Genomic DNA, 27918 nt, shown 5'->3' with positions numbered 1-27918 from the left:
GGACTATTCCATGAAGACCTTAAAAGAGCATGCTACAGGGATACTGCCACATTGATGTTCATAGCAGCACAATTCACAATAGCTAGACTGTGGAACCAACCCAGATGCCCTTCAATAGATGAATGGATAAAAAAAAAATGTGGCATTTATACATTGTGGAATATTACGCAGCACTAAAAAATGACAAAATCATGGAATTTGCAGGGAAATGGATGGCACTAGAGCAGATTATGCTTAGTGAAGCTAGCCAATCCCTAAAAAACAAATGCCAAATGTCTTCTTTGATATAATGAGAACAACTATGAACAGAGTAGGGAGGAAGAGCAGGAGAAAAAAAAAGATTAACTTTAAACAGAGACATGAGATGGGAGGGAAAGGGAGAGAAAAGGGAAATTACATGGAAATGAAGGGAGACCCTCATTGCTATACAAAATTACATATAAGAGGTTGTGAGGGGAATGGGAAAATAAATAAGGAGAGAAATGAATTACAGTAGATGGGGTAGAGAGAGAAGATGGGAGGGGAGGGGGGATAGTAGAGGATAGGAAAGGTAGCAGAATACAACAGTTACTAATAGGGCATTATGTAAAAATGTGGATGTGTAACCGATGTGATTCTGCAATCTGCATTTGGGGTAAAAATTGGGAGTTCATAACCCACTTCAATCTAATGTATGAAATATGATATGTCAAGAGCTTTGTAATGTTGTGAACAACCAATTAAAAAAAAAGTTTTCAGAATTCTAGAGAGGAACTTCTTATAATACTTAAGAATTCAGGTATTTCTAGTATACTGACTGACATAAATAGGATTCTATATATTTTGGCATGCTATAAGAGTGATTTAATAAGGCACATGTATGAATTTCATTGCTTCAAGCAAAATTTTTGATTATCCCAATTTCTTAAAATATGCATAATCTCTAACCTTTTCATTGTTCATATTAAATTGTGATAATAGTAGTTTTAGATATGAATTTATAGCAAAGAAGTGCACTACAGCATGAATCCATTTGGGTTTCTGCATTTTATTTAACACCTACAAAGATTAAATATCTGTGGCCAAGTCTTTGTTCAGTGATTATATTTTCCTGAAATTTTACTTTAGCAAATTATTTTTTATGAATCTCCTAATTAAAGCCTCTTGTTCCTTTGGTAATGTACATTCTAGCAGAATGTTATATGTTCTTTGTTTGATCCAAATTGTCACTTTACAAAAGGCATCCCTGAGTCATTACCTGAACACTAGATCATTTCAATTAGGTTTTTTTTTTTTTCATGTTTTGCTCACCTGTTTTCAGAAATATCTTCACTACTACTACTTTCTAATTACTAGTGATTTCATCATCATTTCCACTTCTGTACTTACTAAGCACTATGTAAATTTCTGGTAGTCATAGGGTTATATTTATTTTGCATGACATGTTTATTAAAGTAGCATGGATAGTTTTTTTATTAGGACGATTAAGAATACTGAACAGAGGACTAGGGTTGCGGCTCAGCGGTAGAGTGCTTGACTAGCACGTGTGAGGCCCTGGGTTCAATTCTCAGTACCAAATATAGATAAATAAAATAAAGATCTGTTGATAACTAAAAAAAAATTTTAAAAAGAACACAAAACAGAGTGTTTTTCTTGTATAATTAGACAAGTAGTTCAGTAGTTTAATAATAACCATTTATTGAGTGCACATTATGGTCCAGATATCATTGTTTAAAACTTATAATAACTCTTTAATAAAATAGTTGTAAATATTTCAAAGGATTATTGAAATGATGTATAACACTTAACAAAAAATGCTTATAAAAAGTTTTCAGTAACAATATAGTAAATCAAGAGAAAACGAGTGCAGATGAGTGCAAGAGGACCTAAGACATTTCAGATGGAGTTTTCCAGGATTTGTTCTTCAACACATAGAGTTGTATGCCCTGTCCTCATAGTATAAACCTGATGTGTATAAGAAATCTTGATTTAAGGAGAGCTCCTAGAAAGTCCCCAATGTGTTCTTTGATGCCCCTCTAGATACATAGCCAAGCCAGGCTATCTAAGTCTAGGTTGTGTAAGTTTTCAGCTAGTCCTCCTTAATAAAATATTAGCAAACTGCATTCACAAACACACTAAGATAGTACAATTGGTTTTCATCCCAGGATGCAAGGTTGGTTCAGTGTATTCAAATCAATAAATATAATTCAACACATAATTAGATTTAAGGATAAGAATCATATGATCCTCTCAATAGAAGCAGAAAAAAACATTTGACAAAATCCAGCACCTGTTCATGTTTTAAAAAAAAAAAAAAACAGTAGAGAAACTAGGGAATAGAAGAAACTTAACATTGTAAAGACTGTGTACAATAAACCCAAGGTTGTCATCATACTTAACAAAAAACTGAAAGCATTTCCTCTAAAATCAGGAAAAACAAGACAAGGATGTCCACTCTCACTACTCCTGTTCAATGTCATTCTTAAAACTCTAGCCAGAGCAATCAGACAAGAAAAGGAAATTGAAAGGATACAAAGGAGAAGAATTAAACTTATCTTGGTTTGCTGATGACATGATCCTATATCTAGAAAATCCAAAAAACTCCACCAGAACATTTCAAGAGCCGATAAATTCAACAAAGTAACAGGATATAAGACCAATGTGAATAAAGCAATCATTTTTTTATACTTGAATAATGAATCTGCTGAAAAAGAAATCAGGAGTATTCTTCCATTTACAACCACCTCAAAAAAAAAAGACTTGAGAATAAATCTAATCAAGAAAATGAAAGAGGTCTACAATGAAAAGGAATTGAAAAAGACCTTAGAAGATGGAAAGACCTCCTGTGTTCTTGTATAGGCAGAATTAATATTGTCAAAATGGCCATACTACCAAAAGTGTTATACAGATTCACTGTCGTGCCCCTCCAAATGCCAATGACATTCTTCATAGAACTAGAAAAAATAGTCCTAAAATTAATTTGGAAGAATAAAAGACACAGAATAGTCAGAGCAATCCTGAACAAGAAGAGTGATGTTAGGGGTATCACAATACCAGATCTCAAATTATACTGTAGTGCCATAGTAACAAAAACAACATGGCATTGGCATGGTGTTGGCACCAAAACTGACATATAGCCCAGTGGAATATAAGATACCAAGACAAATCCACATAAATACAGTCATCTGATACTCAACAAAAGTGCCAAAAACATAAGTTGAAGAAAAGAGTCTTTTAACAAATGGTGCTAGGAAAATTGGATAGCCATATGTAGAAGAATGAAACTGGATCCCCTTTCACCCTACATAAAAGTCAACTCAAAGTGCATCAGAGACAGAGAAATTAGACCAGAAACTTTCAACTGCTAGAAGAAACAGAGTCAACATTCCAACACATTGGCACAGGGTACTGACTCTTATAACAAGATCCCTAAAATGTTTGAAATAAAACCAAGAATCAGTAAATAGGGCATCATTAAATTAAAACATTTCTGCATAGCAAAGGAAATGAGCATGAAGAGAGAGCCTTCAGAATGAGAGAAGATCTATGCCAGCTGGTCCTCCAAATGGTGATTAATATCCAAAATATATAAAGAACTTAGAAAAACTTAAAATAAAAAAAAATAGCCCAATTAGTAAATGGGCAAAAGAACTAAACAGATAATTCTCAAAAGAAGAAATATGAATAGCCAACAACATATGAAAAAATGTTCAACATCCCTTGAAGTCAGGGAAATGCATATCAAAACTACAGTGAGATTTCATCTCATTCCAGTTAGAACAGCAATCATCAAGAATATAAATAATAATAACTGCTGACAAAGATGTGGGGGAAAAGATACATTCATACATAGTTGTTGGGACTGCAAATTAGCACAAGCACTTTGGAAATCAGTGCTTTCCTTGGGAATGGAATTACCATATGACCCAGGTATACCACTCCCTGACCCAGAAGAATTAAAGTCATCAGACTGTAATGATACAAGCCCATCTACCTATAAACAGCACAGTTCACAATATCCAAGCTATGGAACCAATGTAAGTGCCCATCAACAGAAGAAAGGATAAGAAAAATTATATATATAAAATATAGAGTTTTATTCAGCCATAAAGGAGAATGAAATTATGGCATTTACTGGTAAATGTATAGAATGGAGAACATCATGGTAAGTGAAATAAGCCAGACTCAGAAAGGCAAGTGTCTATTTCCTATCATATGCAGAAGTTATACCAAAATAAGGGGGATGGGAAATGGGGCCAAGGGAATCGCATCAATATAGAAGGGAAATGGGATTAAGAGGAATGAAAGAGAGGCACAAAACGGGAGACATGTGGAATGAAATTGACCAAATTATGCTATGTACATATATGAATTTATTATAGTGAATTTCATGTTATGTATTTTCATAAAGCACTAATTTAAAAAAAAAACTATAAATGAGAGAAAGACCAGTAGAGGAAGGGGGACCACAGGAGGTAGGAGGAGGAAAAGGAAAGAGTAAGCCCTGGAACTGAAGTGGAGCAAATTATAGTCAGTGTATGTATAATTACATCAAATTAATGAACCTCAATATTGTGAAAAATATAATGCACTAATAAAAAACATTAAAAAGCTAGTCCTGAGTGCTCCCAGAAGAGCTTCAAACTTTAAATAGCAAATTATAAATCATTAGTTATCCTAGTTGCACTTTTCTTGGTTTATAGTCAATACCAGACATCTAGAAATCCCCAGAGATAAGCCTAGACTGGCTCACTATAATTGTAAAACAATGCTATATTATTTAATATAATTAAGATAATGTTTCTTCTTAGACTTAGAAAACTGAGAGTCAAAAATAATTGATTCCACTGCACTCAGATTTGTAGGACTGCAAAACCCATGGTCCTAATTATTACAATACATTTCATAATTTTAAAATGTCTTAGAAGAAATGACCTAAGACTTTTATCTGGAATTAAAAATGTAGTCATCACCAACAAAGGTAGAATAACAAATTCTAATATTGTGGAAGAGAAACCAGTTTTAAAATGCACAAAAGATTAAAGTAGGCATTTCACCAAACAAGATATATGTAAGTAGCTAATAAGTGCATGAAAAAAAAGCTTGATGTCATTAGAGAAAGCAAATTAAAATCACAATGGAATACTGCATACCCTTTTTTTTTTTTAAGAAAGGGCCATGTGTGGCAAAGATATAGACAAATTATAATGACTACATATTACCTATGGGAATGTAAAAATTTACAGCCACTTTGGGAAACAGTTTCACTGTTGTTAACAAAGTTAAACATAAACTTACTATACAACTCAGAAGTTTTACTCTTAAGAATCAACCTAAGAGTTGGGCGCAGTGGCACGTATCTGTAATCCCAGTGGCTCTGGGCTGAGGCAGGAGAATTAGGAGTTCAAAGCCAGCCTCGGCAACTCAACAAGGCACTTAGCAGTTCAGGGAGACACTGTCTCTAAATAAAGGCTTGGGATGTAGCTCAATGGTTAAGCATCCCTGGTGATATAGTTCAGTAGTTAAGTATCCCCTGGGTTCAATCTTTAGTACCAAAAAAAAAAAAAAAAATCCAAGAGAACTGAAAATATTTTAATTGGAAGCAACATTATTTACAATGCTAAATCTTGAAAAAAAATCCAAATATTCATTAACTGGTATTTAGATATACAAACTGTGGTAAACCCTACCATGAAATATTATTTAGTAAGAAAAATTAATAAACTATTAATGCTGCAGCATAATTAACCTCCAAAATATGCTAAATGAAAGAAGCTAGATTAAAAAAAATCTTCATACTATTTGGTTCTGTTTATATGAAATATCAGAAAAGGCAAAAAAAGAAAATTAGTAGGTATCTAGAACTGGAGTGAGAGCAGAGACTTACTATAAACAGCCCCAAAGGAATATTTTTTGGATTGTGCAAAGGTGCTGAAACTCAATTATAATGAAGATTGTGTCAGTCTGTAAATTTACTAAACAATACAGTAGGTGTATTTTACATTATATAGTATATACAATAAATATAGATGTAATTTTTTGTCAGCGTGTTGTAAGGTTATAATTCCCCCTTTCTCACACTATCCCTTCCTTCCTATATAGTAATATAAACAGATACACCTTGTAAGCAGTACTTCATATTGAAATGTTGATTTTTTTTAAATCTGCACCAAGGAAAGAGAATAGAGACAATCTCAGAAAAACCTCTTTAATTACTTCTATTTTCCTGCTGTTCTTTGTTCAACCTGAGAACAATTAGATCTAGAGAAAATAATAAAAGAGATAAAATAAATTAGTATTATGATTTAGATATGAGATGTACCACAAAAGCTCATGTGTGAGATACTTCAAGAAAGTTTGGAGGTGAAATGATTGGTTTATGAAAGCTTTAATAAGTGCATGAATCCACTTGAGAGGATGAACTGAGTGGTAAGTATAGGTGGGGGACGGGGAGGCTGGAGGAAGTAGGACACTTCTTCTGGTCTCTGAATTCCCACCAGCATTGAGGTATATATTTTTGTCCTTGCTAAGCAGATAGAGTGCTTTCACTCACTTATCTTTCTTTCTCCCTCTCCCTCTCCCTCCTGGTGGCCATGTTTTGAGCTGATTTCCTCAACCATGCTCTTCTACCATGAAGTTCTGCCTCACCTCCAGCCCAGAACTATGAACTCAACCAACCAGTGATTTACCCTCTGAAACCATGAGCCCAAAATAAACCTTTCCTCCTCTAATAGCTATTGACAGGTCTTTTGGTTATAGCAGTACAAAAGCTAACTAAAACAGAAATTGGTACCAGGAGTGGGATCTTGATGTGACTAACCTGGTTCAGAAACCTTTGGAGCTGGCTGGGAAGGAAGGGATATTTTGAAAAGTTTAGAGATACAAATTTAAAAAGCTTTAGAATGTTGTAAGTAGAGCTTAATGGGAAATGCTGGTGGGAATTCAGAGACCAGATGTCAATAAGATTGTGGACAATAAAAAACATTGGGCTTATGAGGTTTCAGAGAAGGACTGTATTGGAAATTAGACTGGAGGCCATTTATATATGCTCTGGAAAGAAGTTGTCTATGTTTTATCCATGTCCTGAGACTTTGTGTGAGGCTAAATTTAAAGGTGATGGACTAATTAATCTGACAGAGGAGATTTCAAGGCACCACAGCATTCAGGAGGTAGCATGGATATTACCAACAGCTTTTGGCCAAGTTTACTGTAATAATCAGTAATAGAAAAACAAAGCAGAAGATTTGAAAAACTTGTAGTTTGGCTAGGAAACTGCAAGAAAAACTCAGGTTAAAGATGTGAGATTGTTGAAGGGATTATACCACTAAAAATACTCTGCTAAGTACTTGATCCCAAAACAAAAACAATAGGAAAGATGGCTTGAGGGCAGCTCGGGATCAAGGATGTAAAAGTAAAATTTCCTTTGAAAAGAGACCATGGGGTTACCCTGCTTGCAAAGGGGAAGGGGGTTATAGGGTATTGCTTCATCATACTCAGCTAAGCTTGGCTGTTGTTCAAGATGGTGGCAACCTTGGTATCAACTGTGAGTACTGGTTCTGCAGGAATGTAGGATGCTGAAATTAGGGGGGTCATAGAGGCTTCTACCAAGATTTCAAAGGAAGACCTTGGAGACCAGGCAAAGTGCAATAGGGTCAGAGTCCCTGTGGGCTGCCCCAGAGAAGGTGATGCATAAAGAAGTGAAAAGGCAGCCAAAGCTGCAGTGGAGAGACCCCTGATGTTAAAAGATGCCAGTACCATGGGACATCCGCCAAGAAAATCTGCAGAAATTGAGCAGAAACAAGCTGAGAGAAAGAGGCCATGTGGGCTGCAACCAGCAAGGCCATAGGGGCAGAGCTATAGAAGTTCTTTGGAGAGAACATCACAATGTGCCTCAGATGCTGAACTTGAAGTACAGAACTTGTTTGCTCAACTGGATTTCGTCTTGTTTTGGTCCCATCTCTTCTTTCTGTGCCACTGTTTCTTCCTTGTGAAATGGAAATGTTCACCTTGTGCTTTTATATATTGGATATATGGTAACTTACTTTGGATTTTTACAGAGGCTTACATTTAGAGTTTGCCTTGACTCTCAGAGGAGACTTTGGACTTGAATTTTTGGGCAATGCTGGAACTGTTAAAACTGTGAGGACTCTTAGAAATGGACTAGGAGGAGAAGGGGAGAAGGATGAGGAAGAGAAGGAGGGGAGGGGGAGGAGGAGGAGGAGGAGGAGGAGAGGAGGTATTTTGCATTTTGAAATGCACATGAGCTTTTGGGGGACAAGATAAAATTTTAAGGTTTAGGTATAAGGTATCCTCCCAAAACTCATATGTGAAACAATACAGAAAGTTTAGAGATGAAATGAGTGGGTTATGAGAGCCTTACTTTAATCAGTGCATTAATCCACTTTGAATGGATTAACTGATGGTAATTGGAGGCAGGTAGGGTGTGGCTGGAAGAAGTAGTTCCCTAAGGGCATGGCTTTGGGGTATGTATTTTGTGCCTACTGAGCAGAACTGGAGCCCCTTTCCACCACTCTACCTCCTTCCCGGTGGCCATGGCCTGAACTGCTTTCTTCTTCCACACTCTGCTGCCTTGACATTCTGTCTCACCTTGGGCCAATAGCAGTGGACTTGACTGTGAACTGAGACCTCTGAAATCATGAGTCCCAAATAAACTATTCTCCTTCAAAGTGTTCTTGTCAGGTTTTTTTGGTCATAGTGACAAAAAAAATAATTAAAACAGATACAGTAGAAAACTACATATTTTTCACTTAGAGGTAGTGTCTTCCTCTCTGACTTTATGTGTAGATATTTTCCATATATTGACGTTTAATTTTTATAGACTAAATTTTTGTCTGCATGTAGACTACACAGGCTTTGGATTTTTGCAGCTTTTATTCACATGACTCAAACTTATGATTGCATTTTCTGATGCTTCAGTCAGTGCAATGACCTTGAATTGCATCAGATCTCACCATAAGGGATGGTTGAATAAATATGACATATCTATAAAATGGAATATAATATTCAGAGGTTAGTATGATATTTTTTTTAAAATAGCATTTTATTTTGTATTCTTCATTTTTTTTTCTACATATGACCTCTTTCTCTACGGAATTGCCCTCACTCTGGTATTAAGGGCTTAGGACTTGTCTTCATCACTATATCCTGACACATATCAGATAGGCATTAAAATTGATTGAACATACAGGTGAATGGAATTAACTACATCACCCAAATCTGTGAACATCATCAGTGAAACAAAAAATACACAAAATTCCTAAATGGGAATTGTCACCCAAAGAATTTTCCTTCTGGTATTTTGGGTGAGTTATTTGTTTTCACTCTTTCTGTAACTCAGTGGTTCTGGACCAATAAATCTGATTTAGTCAACCTTTCAATAAATATTTATTTAGTAGATATTCAGTGCCCAAGACTGTTTTAGATACATTTATCTAGTAAAAGGTCCAGGAATACTCTATAGTTTCATTTTTTAAATACAAGTGAACGACATAAGACAGATTTATTTGGTTTATGCAAAAAAATAAAATGGGAGTGCAAAAATCACATCATTGTTCTCATAACATTAGGAAAACTGGATTTCTCTTTGTTGGGGCAGAGGAGGTGGGGGAGCTAGGAATCAAAGCAGGACCTCATGCTAAAGTCTTTTTTCTTTCTTTCTTTCTTTCTTTCTTTCTTTCTTTCTTTCTTTCTTTCTTTCTTTCTTTCTTTCTTAGTTCTAATCAGTTACACATGACAGTAGAAAGCTCTTTGATTCATTGTACACAAATGAAACAGAAATTTTTACTTCTCTGGTTGTACATGAAGTAGAGTCACATCATTTGTGCAATCATACTTGTACCTAGGGTAATGTGTCCATCTCATTTCACTGTCTTTCCTACCCCTTTGCCCCCTTCTATTTATCCTAGGTCCCCCCATATGGATTAGCATCCACTTGAAAGAAAAAAATATTTGACCCCCGGTTTCTTGAGATTGGTTTATTTCACTTAGGAAGATATTCTCCAACTCCATTCATTTACCTGCAAATGCCATGTTATTTTCCATTGTGTATATGTACTACAGTTTCTTTATCCATTCATCTATTGAAAGGTATCTATGTTACTTCCAAAGTTTAACAATTATGAAGTGAGCTGCTATAAACATTGAAGTGGCTGTGTTACTGTAGTGTACTTTTTTAAGTCTTTTGGGTATAGACCGAAGAGTGGGATAGATGGGTCAAATGTTGGTTCCATTCAGAGTTTTCTAAGGAATCTCCATATTGCTTTCCAGAGTGGTTGCACCAGTTTGCAGTCCCACTAGCAATGTATGAGTGTGCCTTTTCCCCCCACATTCTCGTCCACATTTATTGTTGCTTGTATTCTTGATAACTTGCCATTCTGAATAGAGTGAGATGAAATCTTAAGAGTAGTTTTGATTTGCATTTCTCTAATTGCTAGAGATGTTGAACATTTTTTCATATATTTGTTGATCAGTTGTATTTTTAAAATATTTTTTTAGTTCTAGTTGAATGCAATATCTTTATTTTGTTTATTTATTTTTATGTGGTGCTAAGGATCAAACCCAGTGCCTCACATGTGCGAGGCAGGCATTCTGCCACTGAGCCACAGCCCCAGCCCAATCAGTTTTGTATTTTTAAGAGCAAATTTTTATGACATGCCCATCAGATAGAGCACTAATCTCCAGGATATATAATGAACTCAAAAAACTTAACACCAAAAACATAAACAACCCGGGGCTGGGGATGTGGCTCAAGCGGTAGCATGCTCGCCTGGCATTCTGCGGCCCGGGCTCGATCCTCAGCACCACATAACAAAGATGTTGTGTATGCCGAGAATTAAAAAAATTCTCTCTCTCTCCCTCTCTCCCTCCCTCCCTCTCTCTCTCTCTCTCTCTCTCTCTCTCTCTCTCTCTCTCTCTCTCTCTCTCTCTCTTTCTCTTTAAAAGAAAAAAAAAACCAATCGATAATTGGGCTAAGGAGCTAAACAGACACTTCTCAAAAGAAGAAATAAAGTCTTTCTTAATTATAATATTTTGCAGTTAATTAGTAAAATATGAACCATAGGTCATTACACCTCACATCAATTCAAAGTTTCTTAAAACTTTCTACCACTAATCAGGACTACTGTCCTAATTTTTATGTTTTATTCCAGTTTCCAAAATATTTATAAGTATAATTCTAATTCATTTTTCATTGTTTCCCTATTTAGTTAAAATGGTTTTATATTTAATCTGTCAAGCATATATATATCTCTATCAAAGCCTGTGTTCAACATGAGATAGCTTGTGTTGTCACCCTTGATATAAATAACTTCAGCGAAATCTACAAAAGCTGATGTTTTAGTTCATCACTAGTAAATGCATAATTATTTATAAACTATTTGAAATAGCAAAAATAGTGAACCTCATTATTACCTTCTCAGATCTTTAAAAGTGTAATGTTCCAGTGTTTGGAACCACTGGATATGCTCATGGTGTATCTGGAGAAAGGGGGCATGTTCCTGGGAAACATATTAGGAGAAGACCACACAGAGACAAGTAAATCTTAGCCAACTCCAGCTTGGAACCTAATGATAAAAACTTCTGCTTGAATACAACAAAAAAAAAACCCACAAAAGACAAGAAATTGAATAACACACATTTTACATGCAGACAAGTCCTCTGGGAAAGAGTTTCCATTCTCTGACTTTCAGTATTTTGACCCTAGCATCTGTGAGAACTCCAAGCTTCTAGCTAAGAATTACAAAGCCAGATAGATGAATTACCATATCTTTTTACCATGCAAAAGTATATTTCAGTCAGATTTCACTGAAATAACAGTATTTAAATATATTCTAATGAGAAAAATTCCAGAAATTAGGATAAGCACACATCTGTTTAAAAGAAACACACGCACCTACATACATAACAAAATATATACCTCTATGCCATCTCTGGATTAGAATTTATAAAATATGCAATGGAATTCATAAAAATATCATTGGGGAAGGTACAGCTTTGTATTTGGTGGCAAAAATATTTAGGAACCCAAGATACGAAATGAATTTTTAATTATACTGAATAATTTTAGCCACATACTGAAATGATAATATAGCTTGAATGTCTGAATTAGCTTTAAAATTATCTAGCCCCCGTGTTTCACCCAACAGGCCTTCTTAGCACATATTCCTTAGAAGAGGAAACTTAAGGCAAAAGTTTATGTGCTAACACTTTATTAAGGGAATACATAACAGGAAAGGAAGAGTGAGGCAGAACAAATATCAGGGAAGACATTACATAGCTGTCAGTGGTAATTATTTGGTCCTGCTAGAGGTCTTCAAAGAGACTTATGTCCTGAACTATGGAAGAGGGGAGTCAGAAGGGGATTTAACTGCTGGCTTTCTTCTCATATTGGTCACATAGCCATAGCAGGCATTATCTCCCCTACTTTACCTCTTGCACAAACCGGTAGGCCTATTATATCTCACATCTCAGTGGCAACAGGGAAATACAGGAAAAGAGACTATACAGCATGAACATGAAGTAAAGGACACGGAGCAAAGCGGCATTTATTGACTTTTGTCCATGGTAACACAAAGGACTAGGAGTAGCTACTGTAACCAACCCATCAGATTAGAGCAGGAGTTTTAATGACACATACCCAAATCAGACATAGTTCAAACCATTGTTAAGGTCATTTTGTCTAGATAGCAACCAGGTAAATATATTTAGAACACTGTCTTAGTCTGCTCAGGCTTCTATAACAAAATACTTTATTGGGTAATTTATAAGTAACAGAAATTCACTGTGCATAATTAATACTTTCAACAAGGTATTAGCAGGTTTGGTATCTGGTCATTGCTCATTTCTCATTGGATGGTACCATCTATGTGTTCTTACAAGGCAGTAGAGGTGAGCAAGCTCCCTTTTTCTGTTTTATAAGGGCACTGTGGTTAATCAGTATTCTTAGTATAACAAAATACCTGAGATAATCAGCTTAAAAAGAGGAAAGGTTTATCTTGGATTAGAGTTTTGGAGTTTTAAGTCCATAGTCACTTGGTCACATTGCTTCTGGGCCTAGGGTAAGAAACCTGTCAGAGTATACTGCTCAGGTATAACAGCCAGGAAATATAGAGACCAGCATCCCACAGTCCCCTTCAAGGGCACACCCGCAATGACCCAAGACTCCCACTACGCCCACCTCCTAAGGGTCTACTGCCTTCCAATAGAACCAAGCAGAATATCATGCCTTTAACTTATGAAACTTTGGGAGAACATTCCAATCTAATTCCATTTATGAGGGCAGAGTGCTCATGATCTTATTGTCTCCCAAAGACCCTATCTCTTAATACTGTTACAGTGGGATTAAGTTTCAGGACATAAATTTTTAAGGGACACAAATATTCAGACAATAGCAAGTACCAAACCTAACCCTTTGCCTGCAGAGACCTAATAGTATCATATTTGATGTCAGTTCTTATATGAGAATAGCTGCTTTGGTGATTCGTTTTAAATATATATAGTTTTTAGTTTTTAGTTTTAGGTGGACACAATATATTTATTTTATTTTTATGTGGTGCTAAGAATCGAACCCAATGCCTCACACATGCTAGGTGAGCACACTACCACTTGAGCCACATCTCTAGCCCCGTGATTCTTGATTCTGTCCTAAGAAGAGAGATATAAATCCAATCATTCAAGAAAATAGTCAGCCAGGATCAGTGGCGCATGCCTGAAATCCCAGCAGCTTGGGAGGCTGAGACAGGACGATTGCAAGTTCAAAGCCAGCCTCAGCAAAATCGAGGTCCTAAGTAACTCAGTGAGACCCTGTCTCTAAAGAAAATACAAAATAGGGCTAGAGATGTGGCTCAGTGGTTGGATGCCCAAGTTCAAAAAAAGAAGGTAATCAGTTACAGTCTCTCAAAAAATTAGAAAGGGTTAATAACAAACATTGAGTCCCCACTGCTCCATCTAGTCCTGAAACCCATAATGCATGGTCATCATCTTTCTCCTCTACCTATTTTCAGAACAAAGTATGACCTATAATGGAAGATCATTTCATAATGATAAGTGGATCATTTCATCAAGAATAAATAACAAACCTAAATGTGTATATACCTATTAACAGAGCTTCAAAATGAAGGAAATCTGCAGACATAGAAATTTCAGCTTTTATTTCTCTATATTTGATTGTAGATATAGAAAATCAATTAGTAAGTACAAGGATATGCTGTTAATCCTATGGAGATCCTCTGTAGGCTAATTTTTCTACTTTTTCTTTTGCCAACTTAACATAATTGCCATTTGTAGGAAAGTATGAAAACAAATACATATTTGTTCTTTGTCCCTGGTTCCTGACACATAGTTTCTAAATCCCTTGAAAATTTCAGACTGATAGGAGCATCTTAGTGGATCCCTAAGAAGCTTCAGCATGGGGACTGGTCATTAGAAGAACAAAAAAATGATTCTAGGGTTGAACTTTCAGCCCTATCCCCAGACTGCCAGGAAGGAGAGGCTAAAGGTTGAATTAATCACCAATGATGAGTTATTTAATCAATCATACCTAGGTAATGAAACCTCCATTTCAAAAAACATTAATTGATTGGGTTCATTTAGTCTCAGGATCAATATGCAAAAAAGTTCAATTGTATTTCCAGGTACTAACAACAAAAAAATAGAAATTTAAATAAAAGTACTATTTATAATAGCACTAAAACATGAAATAATTAGAGATGAGTTTAACAACAACAAAAATATATGGCCTATAGAAACTGCAAAAGAAACTGAGAAAAATTAATAAAGGTATATGGAAAAGTATGCCATGTTCAAGGACCATATTACTCTATATTGTTAAACTGTCAATTCCTTTCCAAATTAATCTATTCCAGAGATAAGTATAAACTATAGCAGGCAAGCCAAGATTGTCCAGCCACCAGTTTCTTTGTCACCTGGAAGCCAAGAATTTTTTTTTTCATTTTTAAATGATTGTATTTTAAATTATTATGTGAATACCACCTGTGTAATAGTCTGGATGTTACCTCTAAACCCATGAAGCCCCAAATACGTAGTATCTGGCTCCCCAAGAAATTATTTTCAAATTCCTCATCTGTATATCAGTACAATCCCAGTGTGCTTTTTAGTAGTAATTGACAACCTAATATTGTTCTTTATAAGGAATTAGAGTAGCCAAAACAAATTTTGAAAAAGAACAAAGTTGGAGGCTTTATACCACCTGATTTGAAGGGCGAATATAAAACCATAGTACCGTAGTTACTGGTTATTGATTATTATTAGTGTCAAGATAGAAAAAGGAATAGAATACAGTCTAAAAACAGACCCACCCACTTACAGTCAACTCATTATTGAAAGTCATCAAGAAATTTCAAAGACAAAAGTAAATTCTTTTTAACAAATATTACAAAATATTTTTATATCCACATGCAATAGAAAAGTCTTACCTTTGCCTCCTCTCATATACAAAAACTAATTTCACATGGATCATAGACCTAAACTTAAAAGCAAAAACTATCAAACTTCATAAACCATGTGTCTAACATAAGCCTAAATGACCTTTGGTTGGGCAAAAAGTAGTTGGAAGCATGGTAACACACACCTGTAATCCCAGTGTCTCAGGAGGCTGAAACAGGAGGAAGGCGAGTTCAAAGCCAGCCTCAGCAGAAGGGAGGCACTAAGCAACTTAGTGAGACCCTGTCTCTAAATAAAATACAAAATAAGGCTAGGGATGTGGCTTAGTGGTTGAGTGTCCCTGAGTTCAATCCCAGTACCTGCCCTACCACCACAAAAAAAGTAAAAGTAGTGCTGGGGATATAACTCAGTGATAGAGCCATTGCCTAGCATGTTTGAAGCCACACACACATACAAAAAAAAAAAAACAGAAAAGAAAAGGAAAAATAATGCTCATTTAAAAAAGAAATCATAAATGAAGAGAAAATATTTTATTAAAAAACATTCACCTCAGAAAGGAATTTGAGTCAGAATACCTGAAGAACCCTTACAACTTAATAAAAGGGTGTATATTTTGATTTTTAATAAACTAGAAAAGATTTGAACAGATATTTCACAAATGAACACAGGTAAATGGCATATAAGCACATGAAGAGACAGATGCTCAGTATCCATAGTCATTTGGAAAATGCAAATTAAGCAATAGTTGGATATCACTATATACCTAAGAAAATGTCTAAGTCACAATACCAAGATTTAGCAAAGATGTGGGAGCAACTAGAATTTTCATGCACTGCTGATATGTATTATAAAAGGGTAATAGCCACTTTGAAAAACTATTTGGCAGCTAAATGAAGTTAAATAAAAACCTACCATTTGACCTGGCCAAGCTGTTCCTAGGTATCTACAAAAGAGAAATTATATGTCCATGCAAAGATCAGTACTTCGTATATTCAAAGCAGTTTTGTTCATAATACCTGTTGTCTTAGTCCATTTGTTCTCTAACAAAAACTGGGTAACTTATAAACAAAAATTTCTCGCAGTTCTTTAGGCTGTGAAGTCCTCAATCAAGGCATATTCCATATCTGGTGAACACTAACGTCCTCTCTCATGATAGTACTACCTGCTGTGTCCTCACATGATGGAGGTGGCAAGGAAGCTTTTTCAGAGTGTTTTTATAAAGGCACTAATCCCAGTCACAATCAAATTATCTCCCAAAGGCCCCACTTAGTAACATCACCTTGGGGTTAGGATTTCAATATATGTATTTTAGGGGGACACAAATGTTCAGATGATAGCATCTGAAAACTTGAAAGAGCCTGAAGAGCCATCACCTAGCGAATGGATAAGCAGATTGTGATATATTCATTTTTAAAAATGAATGAAACTGGAATCTATCATGCTAAGTGAAATAAACCAATCCCCCCCCAAAACAAAGGCTGAATATTCTCTCTGATATGTAGATACTAATACACAATAGGGATGCGGGGAAGGAAGTATAGAAGATCATTCGATTAGACAAAGGAAAATGAAGAGAAGGGAGGGGGAATGGGAAAGACATTAGAATGAATAGGACATAACTTTCCTATCTTCATATATGAATACACAACCAGTGAAACTCCACATCATGTATAACTGCAAGAATGGGATCCTAATTAGAATTAAGTTGTACTCCATGTATGTATAATATGACAAAATGCAGTCTACTATCAATGTAGAACAAATAAAAAGAATAAACTACTGATATGTAGTTCAAGGATAATGTCAAAAACATTTTGCTAAGTGAAAGAACCTAGAAACAAAAAACTATTTATTATATGATTGCATGAAATTCTCAAAAAAGCAAATCTATAGCAATAGTAAATTATTAGCTATTAATATCTGGCATTGGTGGTGAGGAGTGACTACAAAGGGTCACTTTTGGGGATGATGGAAAGTTGGTGGTAATATAATTGGGTACATTTGTCAAAGCTTTATTTTTCACTTGGTAAATTTTGTGGCATATTAATTATACCTTAATAAATAAAACACATACATAGCAAAGTATCAGGATATAAAATCAACAGCATTTCTTTATATCAGTGACAAATCCCCAGAAAGGGAAATGAGGAAAATTTCATTCTCAATAGCCTCAAAAAAAAATAAAATAAAATAAAATACTTGGGAATCAACTTAACGAAAGAGGTGAAAGATCTATATAATGAAAATTATAGAAAACTAAAGAAAGAAACCAAAGAAGACCTTAGAAGATGGAAAGATCTACCTTGCTCTTGGATAGGCAGAATTAATATTATCAAAATGACCATACTTCCAAAAGTACTATATGGATTTAAAGAAATTCTGATCAAAATTCCAATGATATTCCTCATAGAATTAGAAAAAGCAATCATGAAATTCATCTGGAAAAATAAGAGACCCAGAATAGCTAAAGCAATCCTTAGCAGGAAGAGTGAAGCAGGTGGTATCACTATACCAGACCTTAAACTATACTACAGAGCAATATTAAAAAAAAAAAAAAAAACAGCATGGTATTGGCACCAAAACAGACTGGAGACCAATGGTACAGAATAGAGGACACAGAGACTAACCCACAAAACTGCAATTATCTTATATTAGACAAAGGTGCCAAGAACGTGCATTGGAGAAAAGGTAATCTGTTCAACAAATGGTGCTGGGAAAACTGGAAATCCATATGCAACAAAATGAAATTAAACCCCTATCTCTCAGCATGCACAAAACTCAATTCAAAATGGATCAAGGACTTAGGAATACAACCAGAGACCCTGCGTCTAATAGAATAAAAAACAGGCCCTAATCTCCATCATGTGGGATTAGGCCCCCAACTTCCTTAATAAGACTCCTGTGGCACAAGAATTAAAATCAAGAATTAATAAATGGGATGGACTCAAACTAAAAAGCTTCTTCTCAGCAAAAGAAACAATCTGAGAGGTGAATAGAGAGCCCGCATCTTGGGAGCAAATCTTACCCCTCACACATCAGATAGAGCACTAATCACTAGGGTATATAAAGAACTCAAAAAGCTAAACACTAAAAAATCAAATAACCCAATCAATAAATGGGCCAAGGACCTGAACAGACACTTCTCAGAAGATGATGTATAATCAATCAACAAATACATGAAAAAAGGTTCATCATCACTAGCAATTAGAGAAATGCAAATCAAAACCACTCTAAGATTTCATCTCACTCCAGTCAGAATGGCAGCTCTTACGCATACAAACGATAGTAAGTGTTGGCAAGGATAAAGGGGGGGAAGGTACACTCATACACTGCTGGTGGGACTGAAAATTGGTGCAGCCAATATGGAAAGCAGTATGAAGATTTCTTGGAAAAAGGGAAGGGAACCACTATTTGACCCAGCTATCCCTCTCCTTGGTCTATACCCAAAGGACTTAAAAACAACATACTACAGGGACACAGCTACATCAATGTTTATAGCAGCACAATTCACAACAGCTAAACTGTAGAACCAGCCTAGATGCCCTTTAACAGATGAATGGATTAAAAATGTGGTATATATACACAATGGAATATTACTCAGCAATAAAAGAGAATAAAATCATAGCATTTGAAGGTAAATGGATGGAGTTAATGAAGAGAAGATAATGCTAAGTGAAGTTAGCCAACCCCAAAAAACCAAATGCCGAATGTTTTCTCTGATATAAGGAGGCTGATTCATAGTGGGATAGGGAGCGGGAGCATGGAAAGAATAGATGAACTCTAGATATAGAGGGATTAGAGGGGAAGGGAGAAGGGGGCATGGAGTAATTAATGATGGTGGAATGTGTGATGATCATTATTATCCAAAGTATAGGTATGAAGATACGAATTGGTAGAAATATCCCATGTATACAACCAGAGATATGAAAAATTGTACTCTAAATATATAATGAGAATTGTAATGCATTCTGCTGTCATATATAAATTAAAAGAATTATTAATTCTTTTAATTTATATGTTAATAAAATGATAAGTCATTTGGATATTAAAAAACCACATACATACCATATAGCATAGCAGGTTTATGACACCCCCCCAATTGAAAACAGCACTCAAGTGAATATTTGTACATGAATGTTCACAACTGCAGTATTTACAATAGCCAAAAGGTGGAAACAACTCAATTATCCATCCATGGATGAATAAATATACAAATTGTGATATTTACACACACACACACACACACACACACACAATATGGTATATTTCTCAGAAATAAACAGGAATGAGGTGATACAATTTTGATGAACCTCAAAAACATTCCACTAAATTTTAAAAGCCTCCTTTATTCTCTATTTCTGTGTTCAATTCCACTTAATGGAGACATAAACATGGTCAGGTCTCTTCTACCTTTCTGTCATCCACCTTCCCCTTCACAAACTTATTGAAAGATTGTCCACACCTTTTCTCAGATTCATCCCCCTCTCACTTTGCAATCCCTGGCATTACGATTTTTGCCTCTACTACTCTATTCAGAATTTTTTAAAAATATTTACTTTTTAGTTGTAGTTGGACACAATACCTTTATTTCACTTATTTATTTTTATGTGGTGCTGAGGATCGAACCCAGGGTCTCGCACATGCCAGGAGAGTGCTCTACCGCTGAGCCACAACCCCAGCCCGAGAGTATTTTTGACCAGATCATCTGCCTGTGGATAAAGACTATAACAATTCTTAATACTTATTATTTTTGATCTTTCTTGACACATGAGATCTTGTCTCTCATTTTTTGTTTGTAAATAGTCTCTCCCCTTACTTTCCCACACACTCCTGGTGGTTTGCCTTCTCTCTGACTGTTCCTTCTCAGACTCCTTTGCAGAAGTTGGGTTTCATTTATAGGACATCCTCTCTTCTCACTCTACAACCATTTTTGAGTCATGGTCTCACTAAGTTTCTGAGGCTGGCTTCCAACTTGCAATCCTCTTGCCTCAGCTTCCTGAATTGCTAGGATTACAAGTATGTGCCACCATGCACAGCAACAGACTTTTTAAGATACTGTGGTCAGCTCTTAAGGCTATGCTAACAACTTCATAATCTGACTAATTCTATTCTCCTGAGATACAATTTAATAATCTAGCTTCCTGCTGCACATCTTTCTTTGAATTCCCATAGACATTTTAAATACTGTGTACTTCTTGAACTAAAAATTATCTTTCCTAGAATCCCGGTTCTATTCTTTATTCCTTAACTGTATGGTACCATCAACCAGCCAGTTGCCCCAACCAGAAAATAGAATTATTGACTGTTTTCTACCTCATTCTTCCCATCTAATCCAATTATCAAGTCCATTTGATGCTGCATCTTAGATATCTCCCAAAGCCATTCATTCCTTTTCCCTTTCCTGGTAGAGGCTCATGTTTCTTATTTGGTTACCATAAAAGCTAACTTGACTCTCTGCTTCAACCAGATAATACTCTGACACAGGAAGTGCTTGAATTTGAATAGTAAAAAAAAAATTATTCACACACACAGACATATATACATACTTTTTTTTTCTTTTAGCTTCTTACTGAAATGACAACTCTCTATTTTGAATATAGGTAGCAAACCAAAGAAGTATTAACAGAACCTGTGACTTTGTCACCAATAAAAATTTCAAATATTTTCATGCTAATTGTTGTGGATATAACAAAACACTTTTATTTATCACCATCTTGAATTATAGTACTAATTATACTAATTAGATATTATAGCTTAAAGTTAATAAGGAAGCTCACAAATTGCTCTAGCACAAGTTTATTTTCTTATCTTGGTTACTGTATTTCACATCATTGGTTTCCCCTGTAGTCTTTTGTACTTTATTTCATGCTTTTCATAATTTTATTCTAGAAAAATTCATCTTAGATAATCACCGAGATTGCCATAGGTGGTCTGTGACATAAAAAGTCCAAAAAAAAAAAAAACACCTTTTTCTAATTTTTTCTACTGATTGGAATCAAATTAATTTTTTTTAAATGAAACTTTAATCATGTCCCTCAAAACCCTTTAATCATGTTCACAAGTTGTCCTTAGGATAAATAGGATAAAATCTAGTCCCTTTAATATGGTTTACAAGTTAGTCTGTCTGGTCTGTTTTCTCGCCATTGCTCTTCCCCAGTGGTGTGTTCTGGCCAGCTAGTAGTAGAGAGGTCCAATTGTTAAAGTTCCTATAATTTATTGAACCAGTTTTTGAATCATAGATAGTTTGAAATCAGTCACCAAATAGGCTTTATATACCACGGGGCTCAGCAAACACTACAAATAAGAGGTTTTTGTTACTGATTTTGGACTTCAGAAAACCAGTTATTAAACTTTTAGCAGCATACTACTGGCCTCACTCCCAAAGTCTACTGTAAGTTCCAGCTTTATTGAACTTATTTCTTTTAAATAATTTTGCTATCTCTTGCCAGTATGCCCTTTTATATGTTTTTCTCTTACTCACTTTATAAACTGTTCCAAATTGTCAAAACTGCTGACCAAATATAGGTGAATGTGAAATTCTCATTTGGAATGATTAAGAGTTGGATAAGTATTATTACAAGAAGTATTATTCTTGCCATCCTAGAGATTGAACCCAGAGGTGCTTTACCACAGAGCTACATCCCCAACCCTGTTTATTTTTTATTTTACACACTCTAAGTTACTGAGGCTGGTCTTGAACTCATGATCCTCCTTACTTAGCCTCCCAAGTAGCTGGAATTAAAGGTGTACACCACCACACCTGGCTACATTTGTTGAAGTCCTTGAGCATTATTGAAAATGATGTTTCCCTAACACAAATAAAAGTCTTTATCACATCTTAAAATACTGAAAGAGTGTCATACTATACTCCTAGAAGACATTAAACATTTTGCCAGTACTGAATCCATCCTTCAGGTCATAAATTTTGTCTCTAAATATGTCTTCTTATTGTATTCTTTTCCTTCCTCCCTCCCTCCCTCCCTAACCCCCCTTCTCCTCCTCTCTCTCCCCTTCCTCCTTCCCCTCCTCCCTCCCTCCCTCCCCCTCCCTCTCCCCCCCCCCCTCTCTCTCTCTCTCTCATTTTATCCCTTTTATTAAAGTGGAAAGTTTTTTTACTTAAATAATTGCCAGGTAACATAACATTTATATCCTTGGTAGAAATATTTTCAGTGTAAATGCTAGAAGAAATGCATTGAAGAATGAGTCCGTTTATTTAAATGCTCATATATTTTGTTAATGTTTGTAGTAATCTCCAAAAATTCCAGATTGTCCAAGTGTCCACTATATCTCTATGATTTTTGTAGATGGCAGTAAAGCTTTAGTTTGCATGCTCTCACTTGTTTTATTCTTTTTATTGTGTAGGTATTATAGAGCTGGTGCTAAAAGGTCGTTTTGTTGTTTTTTTTTAATCATTTAAATTTGAAGGAAAAAAACCCTGAAAGTCTAGTTTCTACTCTCCAAAAAATCATACCATCTAGTGCAGGGGATAAAGTATATCTACAAAATAGTTAAATAACAATATAAGGTAGTAAATTATTAAGACCACAAATAAATTGTTACCTGGCCACTTACTAGTTATTTAACAGCAAGATGCCTAATCTAGCCAAGCATCCATTAGTACCACAAAAATAAAATAAGAAAATGAAAGTTATAAAGTACTGACTGAATATGAATTTATTATAATTACTAATATTATTAATGCTTATGATGTAGTAGGAGAAAAAGGAACTTTGTTTAATACACATCTGAGCTTTTTCTGGGTGTTATTTCTTTCCTATTTATTCAAAACTTTGGGTGTTAGGCCTCTGAGTTACTTTTTAGTCCCTAATTTGTTCACATTTGTTCTCCCTGTTTTTCCTTTTGAAAGAATTTTTTGAAAGATTTTTTGCGTTTCAGAAACTGTTTTCCTTTCATTCTTGAATTTGCCACCACCTACTGTATCCTTGGTTTCTTGTACTCTAAGTCAAGCCAAAATGTAGGAATATAATTTTCCCCACTTTAATTTTGTTAGCTGTCTCCCCCAATGAGCACAGTTTGTCTATTTTTAAGGTTTATACAACTAATCACTAAGTGAAAGAGAGAAGATAATAAATATAGGAACTTAGCTTCTAAAATTCATAGGTTTCCAAAGGTATTCTGTGATATTTCTAATTTCCTTTTTCAGGAAACATGTGTCCTATTCTCTCATGTCATCTTTTAAATTTTTTTTTAGTTTACATCCGTCTCTTCTTCCATCCTTTTATGTTTTGTGTCAACAAAGGTAGACTTAACTTTCTTAAAAAGGAACTTAGATTTTCCTTTGTAATTCTTATTCTTCCTTTGTGACTGCAAAGCCCAGAACTCCACTTAAATTAACAACAAGAAAAACTTCACTGAAAAGGATTATGGAAACTACCTTATGAGTTTAGATCTTTTCTTTGGCAACAGGTACATGTGTAATGTAAAAAGAGAAAATGAACTAACTATTAAAACTCCTGGGATACCATCTTTTATTCTTTTATAATTATTTCTATTTTTTGTAATCTAGATTTTAATGTTTTTAATTCTTTCATTTCCAAAGTTAATGAAAATGTTACTATTCATGTATAATTATTGCTAAGATTAGATAAAGTTCTAGAAGACCTTTCAGTTATTTATTAATTAAAGTCATTGTTCTTTAATAGCTATTCAGAAATGATATATTAAGGATTAAAGAAGCAGGAAGGAGCTATACAAGAATGGCCAGTATTGCTTCCTTATTAGGGAATATTTTTTCTGCTTTAATATATTCTACTTAAATAGTGTTTATTTTATTCTAATTCTTTGTTATACTTAAAGGGCCAGGAAGTAAACCTAAGTGGGGGAATGAATGGAATAACAAGAATATAGAAATCTTTTGAGGGCCTCTGTAACTCTCCAGAAATCTCTGAAATTTATATATAAATTCCCTTTTCATGAAATTCTAAAAAATTTAACACTGATAGGTCATAGTTCTAGGTTCTTTAGCACTGTTGTATGAATTTACTTTGTTTGTTTAAATAGAGTTAACTATATGTAAGAGATGGTTGTATTGTGGTTTTAATTATTTAAACTTCATGATCGAAATGTAATGATCATCAGTAACTTAAAAATAATGTTACTAATATTCTCATTATCTAATCATAAATTGTAATAATCATTAACAGATTGATCTCTACTTTCTGTTTTTGTAATTCATTTCACTCTTTTCCAGCTACTTTGACAAGCTATTCTGAAAACATGGAACGCACAAAATATGTGGGAGAAAGCAGTAAAGAATTAGGATCTGGAGGAAACCTAAAACCTTGGCAGACTCAAAAATCCAGCATGGACTCCTGTCTATATCGAGTAGATGAAAACATGACTGCTTCTACCTATAGTCTGAATAAGATCCCAGAGAGAAATTTGGAAACAGTTTTATCTCAGTCAGTGCAGTCTATTCCTTTGTATCTTATGCCACGGCCAAATTCAGTAGCAGGTAAGATGTTTTGTTTTGTTTTTGTTTTTAAATAACCATTTCACTGGAGTACATATAGAAGTGAAAATAAATTCTCTTCTAAAAACATTTAAATTTTCTATTAATCTTCATTAAACCATTCTTTATGCTTTGGTAATATAGGTACATGTGTATATTTTTTTGAACTTGGGGAAGATTCATCTTTCTCAAGTGATTGCTTAGTTCTGCTCCCGTAATATGCAAAAACACACATTATATCAGAAACAGCTTATCAAGTAATTCATCAAACTAATAAATTCTTTTTCTTACATCAGAATGAAAGAATTTTAGTTTGAGATTTTAGTTTGAGATTTTAGTTTTTGTTTGTTTTGTTTTGGTACTGGGAATTGAACCCAGGGTGTTTAACCACTGATCCATATCCCCAGCCCGTTTTATTTTTTTATTTTGAGACAGGATCTTGCTCAATTGCTCAGGGCCTCGATAAATTGCCTGGGCTGGCTTTGAACTTGCAATCATCCTGCCTCAGCCTCTCAAAGCGCTGGAAGGCGTTGTGATTACAGGCATGCCCCACGTGCCCATCTCAGTTAAGTTTTTGCATATCCACAGGAATAGTGATTGAATCAGATAATAGGTATTAAGGTATGCCAAACCACACAGCTCCTCAGGAAAAACCCTCAGAGCCCAACTGCCACCACCGGCTTCCCACAAGCCTCTCAACCTCCCCCACTCCTCCTGCTCTTGAGGACGATTGGCTGGGTCGTGTGGGCAGAGCCAAAAAAGTCCCCAATGAGCAGCTGCATGGTCTGAAAGGGCAGGGAAACAGCCCAGCGAGCATCACCGCAGAGGAGCCAATCAGTTGGTAGCTAGAAGTTGCTGGGGCCGCTGTGAGCCAATCATCAGCTGGCAGCTGGAATTTTGCTGGCAGCTGGAAGTTTGCTGGGGCCCCTTCGGCTGTGGCTCTCAACACTCTAGAAATACAGAGGAGGAAGCAGTGCACAGGGAAGTGAAATAGGAATAGAACACATCATAGGAAAGAACAATTAAGAGTTTACCCAGAAGACAAACAGGAAAGAGAAAGGAATTACAAAGAAGTTAAAGGACTTGGCACATTTTAAAATTTCTGCACGACTAGAAACTGGAGTACAAGAAGATGACATTGAAAGTCATACCAAATACCTTATATACTCTGATGATAAGAACTGGCATTTTTATCTTACTGATAATAGAGAATACTTGAAAGGGTTTAGGAGTAGCTGTATTACCAAATTTGCAGATTAGAAAAATGACTGTAAATATCCATCTATATAGACTAAATTGAAGAAGGAAAGCCTGAAGTTAGGAATAATAGTGAAAATCTTCTTCTGTTTTGGAAAATTACAAGTAATGAATTACCTGATTGAAGGCTATGTTAATATGAGTAGAGAAAATAGCTTGAGAGAGTTTTTTATCTTAAAATGTAACATTTATTAGTTATTTTTTTAAATACAGAGAGGTCAAAGAAGAAGACAAAGCAAAAAAAAAATGAGCTTTAGTCTCTTTGCCCAGTGCTAGCCTTACATATTTTAGGAATTAAAGGTTTATATGTATTATAATTTTTATCTGATTTATATACTATATACTTCCAAAAATATGAAAGAAGAGGGAATAGCCACTCTTCTCTACCTCCTACCTCTCCACAAGAGTTAATATTTCTTATTCTTTAAAATATATGTGTGTGTGTGTGTGTGTGTGTGTGTGCATATCTATAATGATATAGGTACATTTGGTTTTAATATATGTAAGAGATGTGAGGTCAGAAAATCAACAGGATTTATATAAGAGAAATTAAAACATATAATCTAAAAAATATATACATAAATGAACATATCAGCTTTGTTTATAATAGCCTAAAACTGCAAACATCCCAAATGTTCATCAACAGGTAAGTGAATATACAAACTGCAGTGTGTATGTACAATAGAATACTACTCAGCAATAAAAGGAAAAAGAACTATTAGTACTGCAATAACACATACAAATCTCAATTATGCTGGGTGAAAGAAGGCATCTTTAAAAAATAGATACTGTGTTTAGTTTGTACTTTTTATGATTTTATATAATCTGTAGTCCTCTCTTCGGTTACAACCATCTGCGTGTACAGGTATCACCTAGCCATCTTCATGTTGGCCTGTGAAAGTTGGTGTTCAGGGAACTGGCATGAGTGTTGATCCTCTGGCTATCTCTAATTGCTAAGAGTTATAAACTACCTTTCATCTCGGACTCAAAAATCTCATGTCTTCTTCTAGTGCCCCAGGTTTTTTAGTTTACAAGTAGGATGATATACGAGATCTTTCACAGTTCTTGACAATAAGATGCCACTCTACCAGACCCACAAAACTAAAAGAAATAATATTGACAGGGATATGGTGCAATTGAAACTGTGATGCATCAATAATGGGAGTATGTTAATAAATTGGTACTACCACTTTGAAAAGCTGTTTGGCAGGATCTGTTAAAGATATAACTGTATTATATTTTACCTAAAACCTAGCAATTCCACTCACATAGAATGCCCATGAAAAATAAATATGTTCAACAGAAGACAACTATAAGAATGTTTGTAATTATAATGCATTCTGCTGTAATTTATAACAAATTAAGATAAAAATAATAATGCATCTGGAGAGGATAAAAACAAAAAAAGAATGTATTTTCTTTATTCAAAATAACCTAAAAATCTAAAATCCACCCAAATATCTATCAATAGTAGGGTTGATGAATAAATTGTGTATAGCAGTGAAAAAGAATGTATTGCTGTTAATAGATAACATTGAAAATGAGAATTCAGATTTGAAAGAATATAAACTATATGAAATATTTACATTTATATAAAAATTAAGAAAAACAGTCACTACTATGATGATAGAATCAAAAGTAGCAGTTACCTTTGGTAGGACTATTGACTAAGGAAGCTTTTTATATCTTGATCCAAATGGTGGTCATGTGGTATGTACATATATAAAAAATAATTGAGTACACTTTATGTATATAAATCCTACTGCAACTCTAAAAACAGATAAAAATGT

At 34.9% G+C, this 27918-nt stretch overlaps 1 protein-coding gene across 12 annotated transcripts in view; it reads left to right on the top strand.

Moving 5' to 3' along the window:
• Window positions 1-27918, top strand: part of Tanc2 (tetratricopeptide repeat, ankyrin repeat and coiled-coil containing 2) — a 417090-nt gene that overhangs the window by 221344 nt on the left and 167828 nt on the right. For all 12 annotated transcript variants that reach the window (XM_040268622.2, XM_040268621.2, XM_078041904.1 and 9 more), the window contains one exon: window positions 24611-24874. In XM_040268622.2, the coding sequence (XP_040124556.1) occupies window positions 24611-24874 (264 nt within the window). The remainder of the gene's footprint in view (window positions 1-24610; window positions 24875-27918) is intronic.

This window comes from Ictidomys tridecemlineatus, chromosome 3, assembly GCF_052094955.1.
Source record: "Ictidomys tridecemlineatus isolate mIctTri1 chromosome 3, mIctTri1.hap1, whole genome shotgun sequence".
In the NCBI taxonomy this organism is placed as follows: domain Eukaryota; kingdom Metazoa; phylum Chordata; class Mammalia; order Rodentia; family Sciuridae; genus Ictidomys; species Ictidomys tridecemlineatus.
This window is presented reverse-complemented; position numbering and strand designations above follow the sequence as displayed.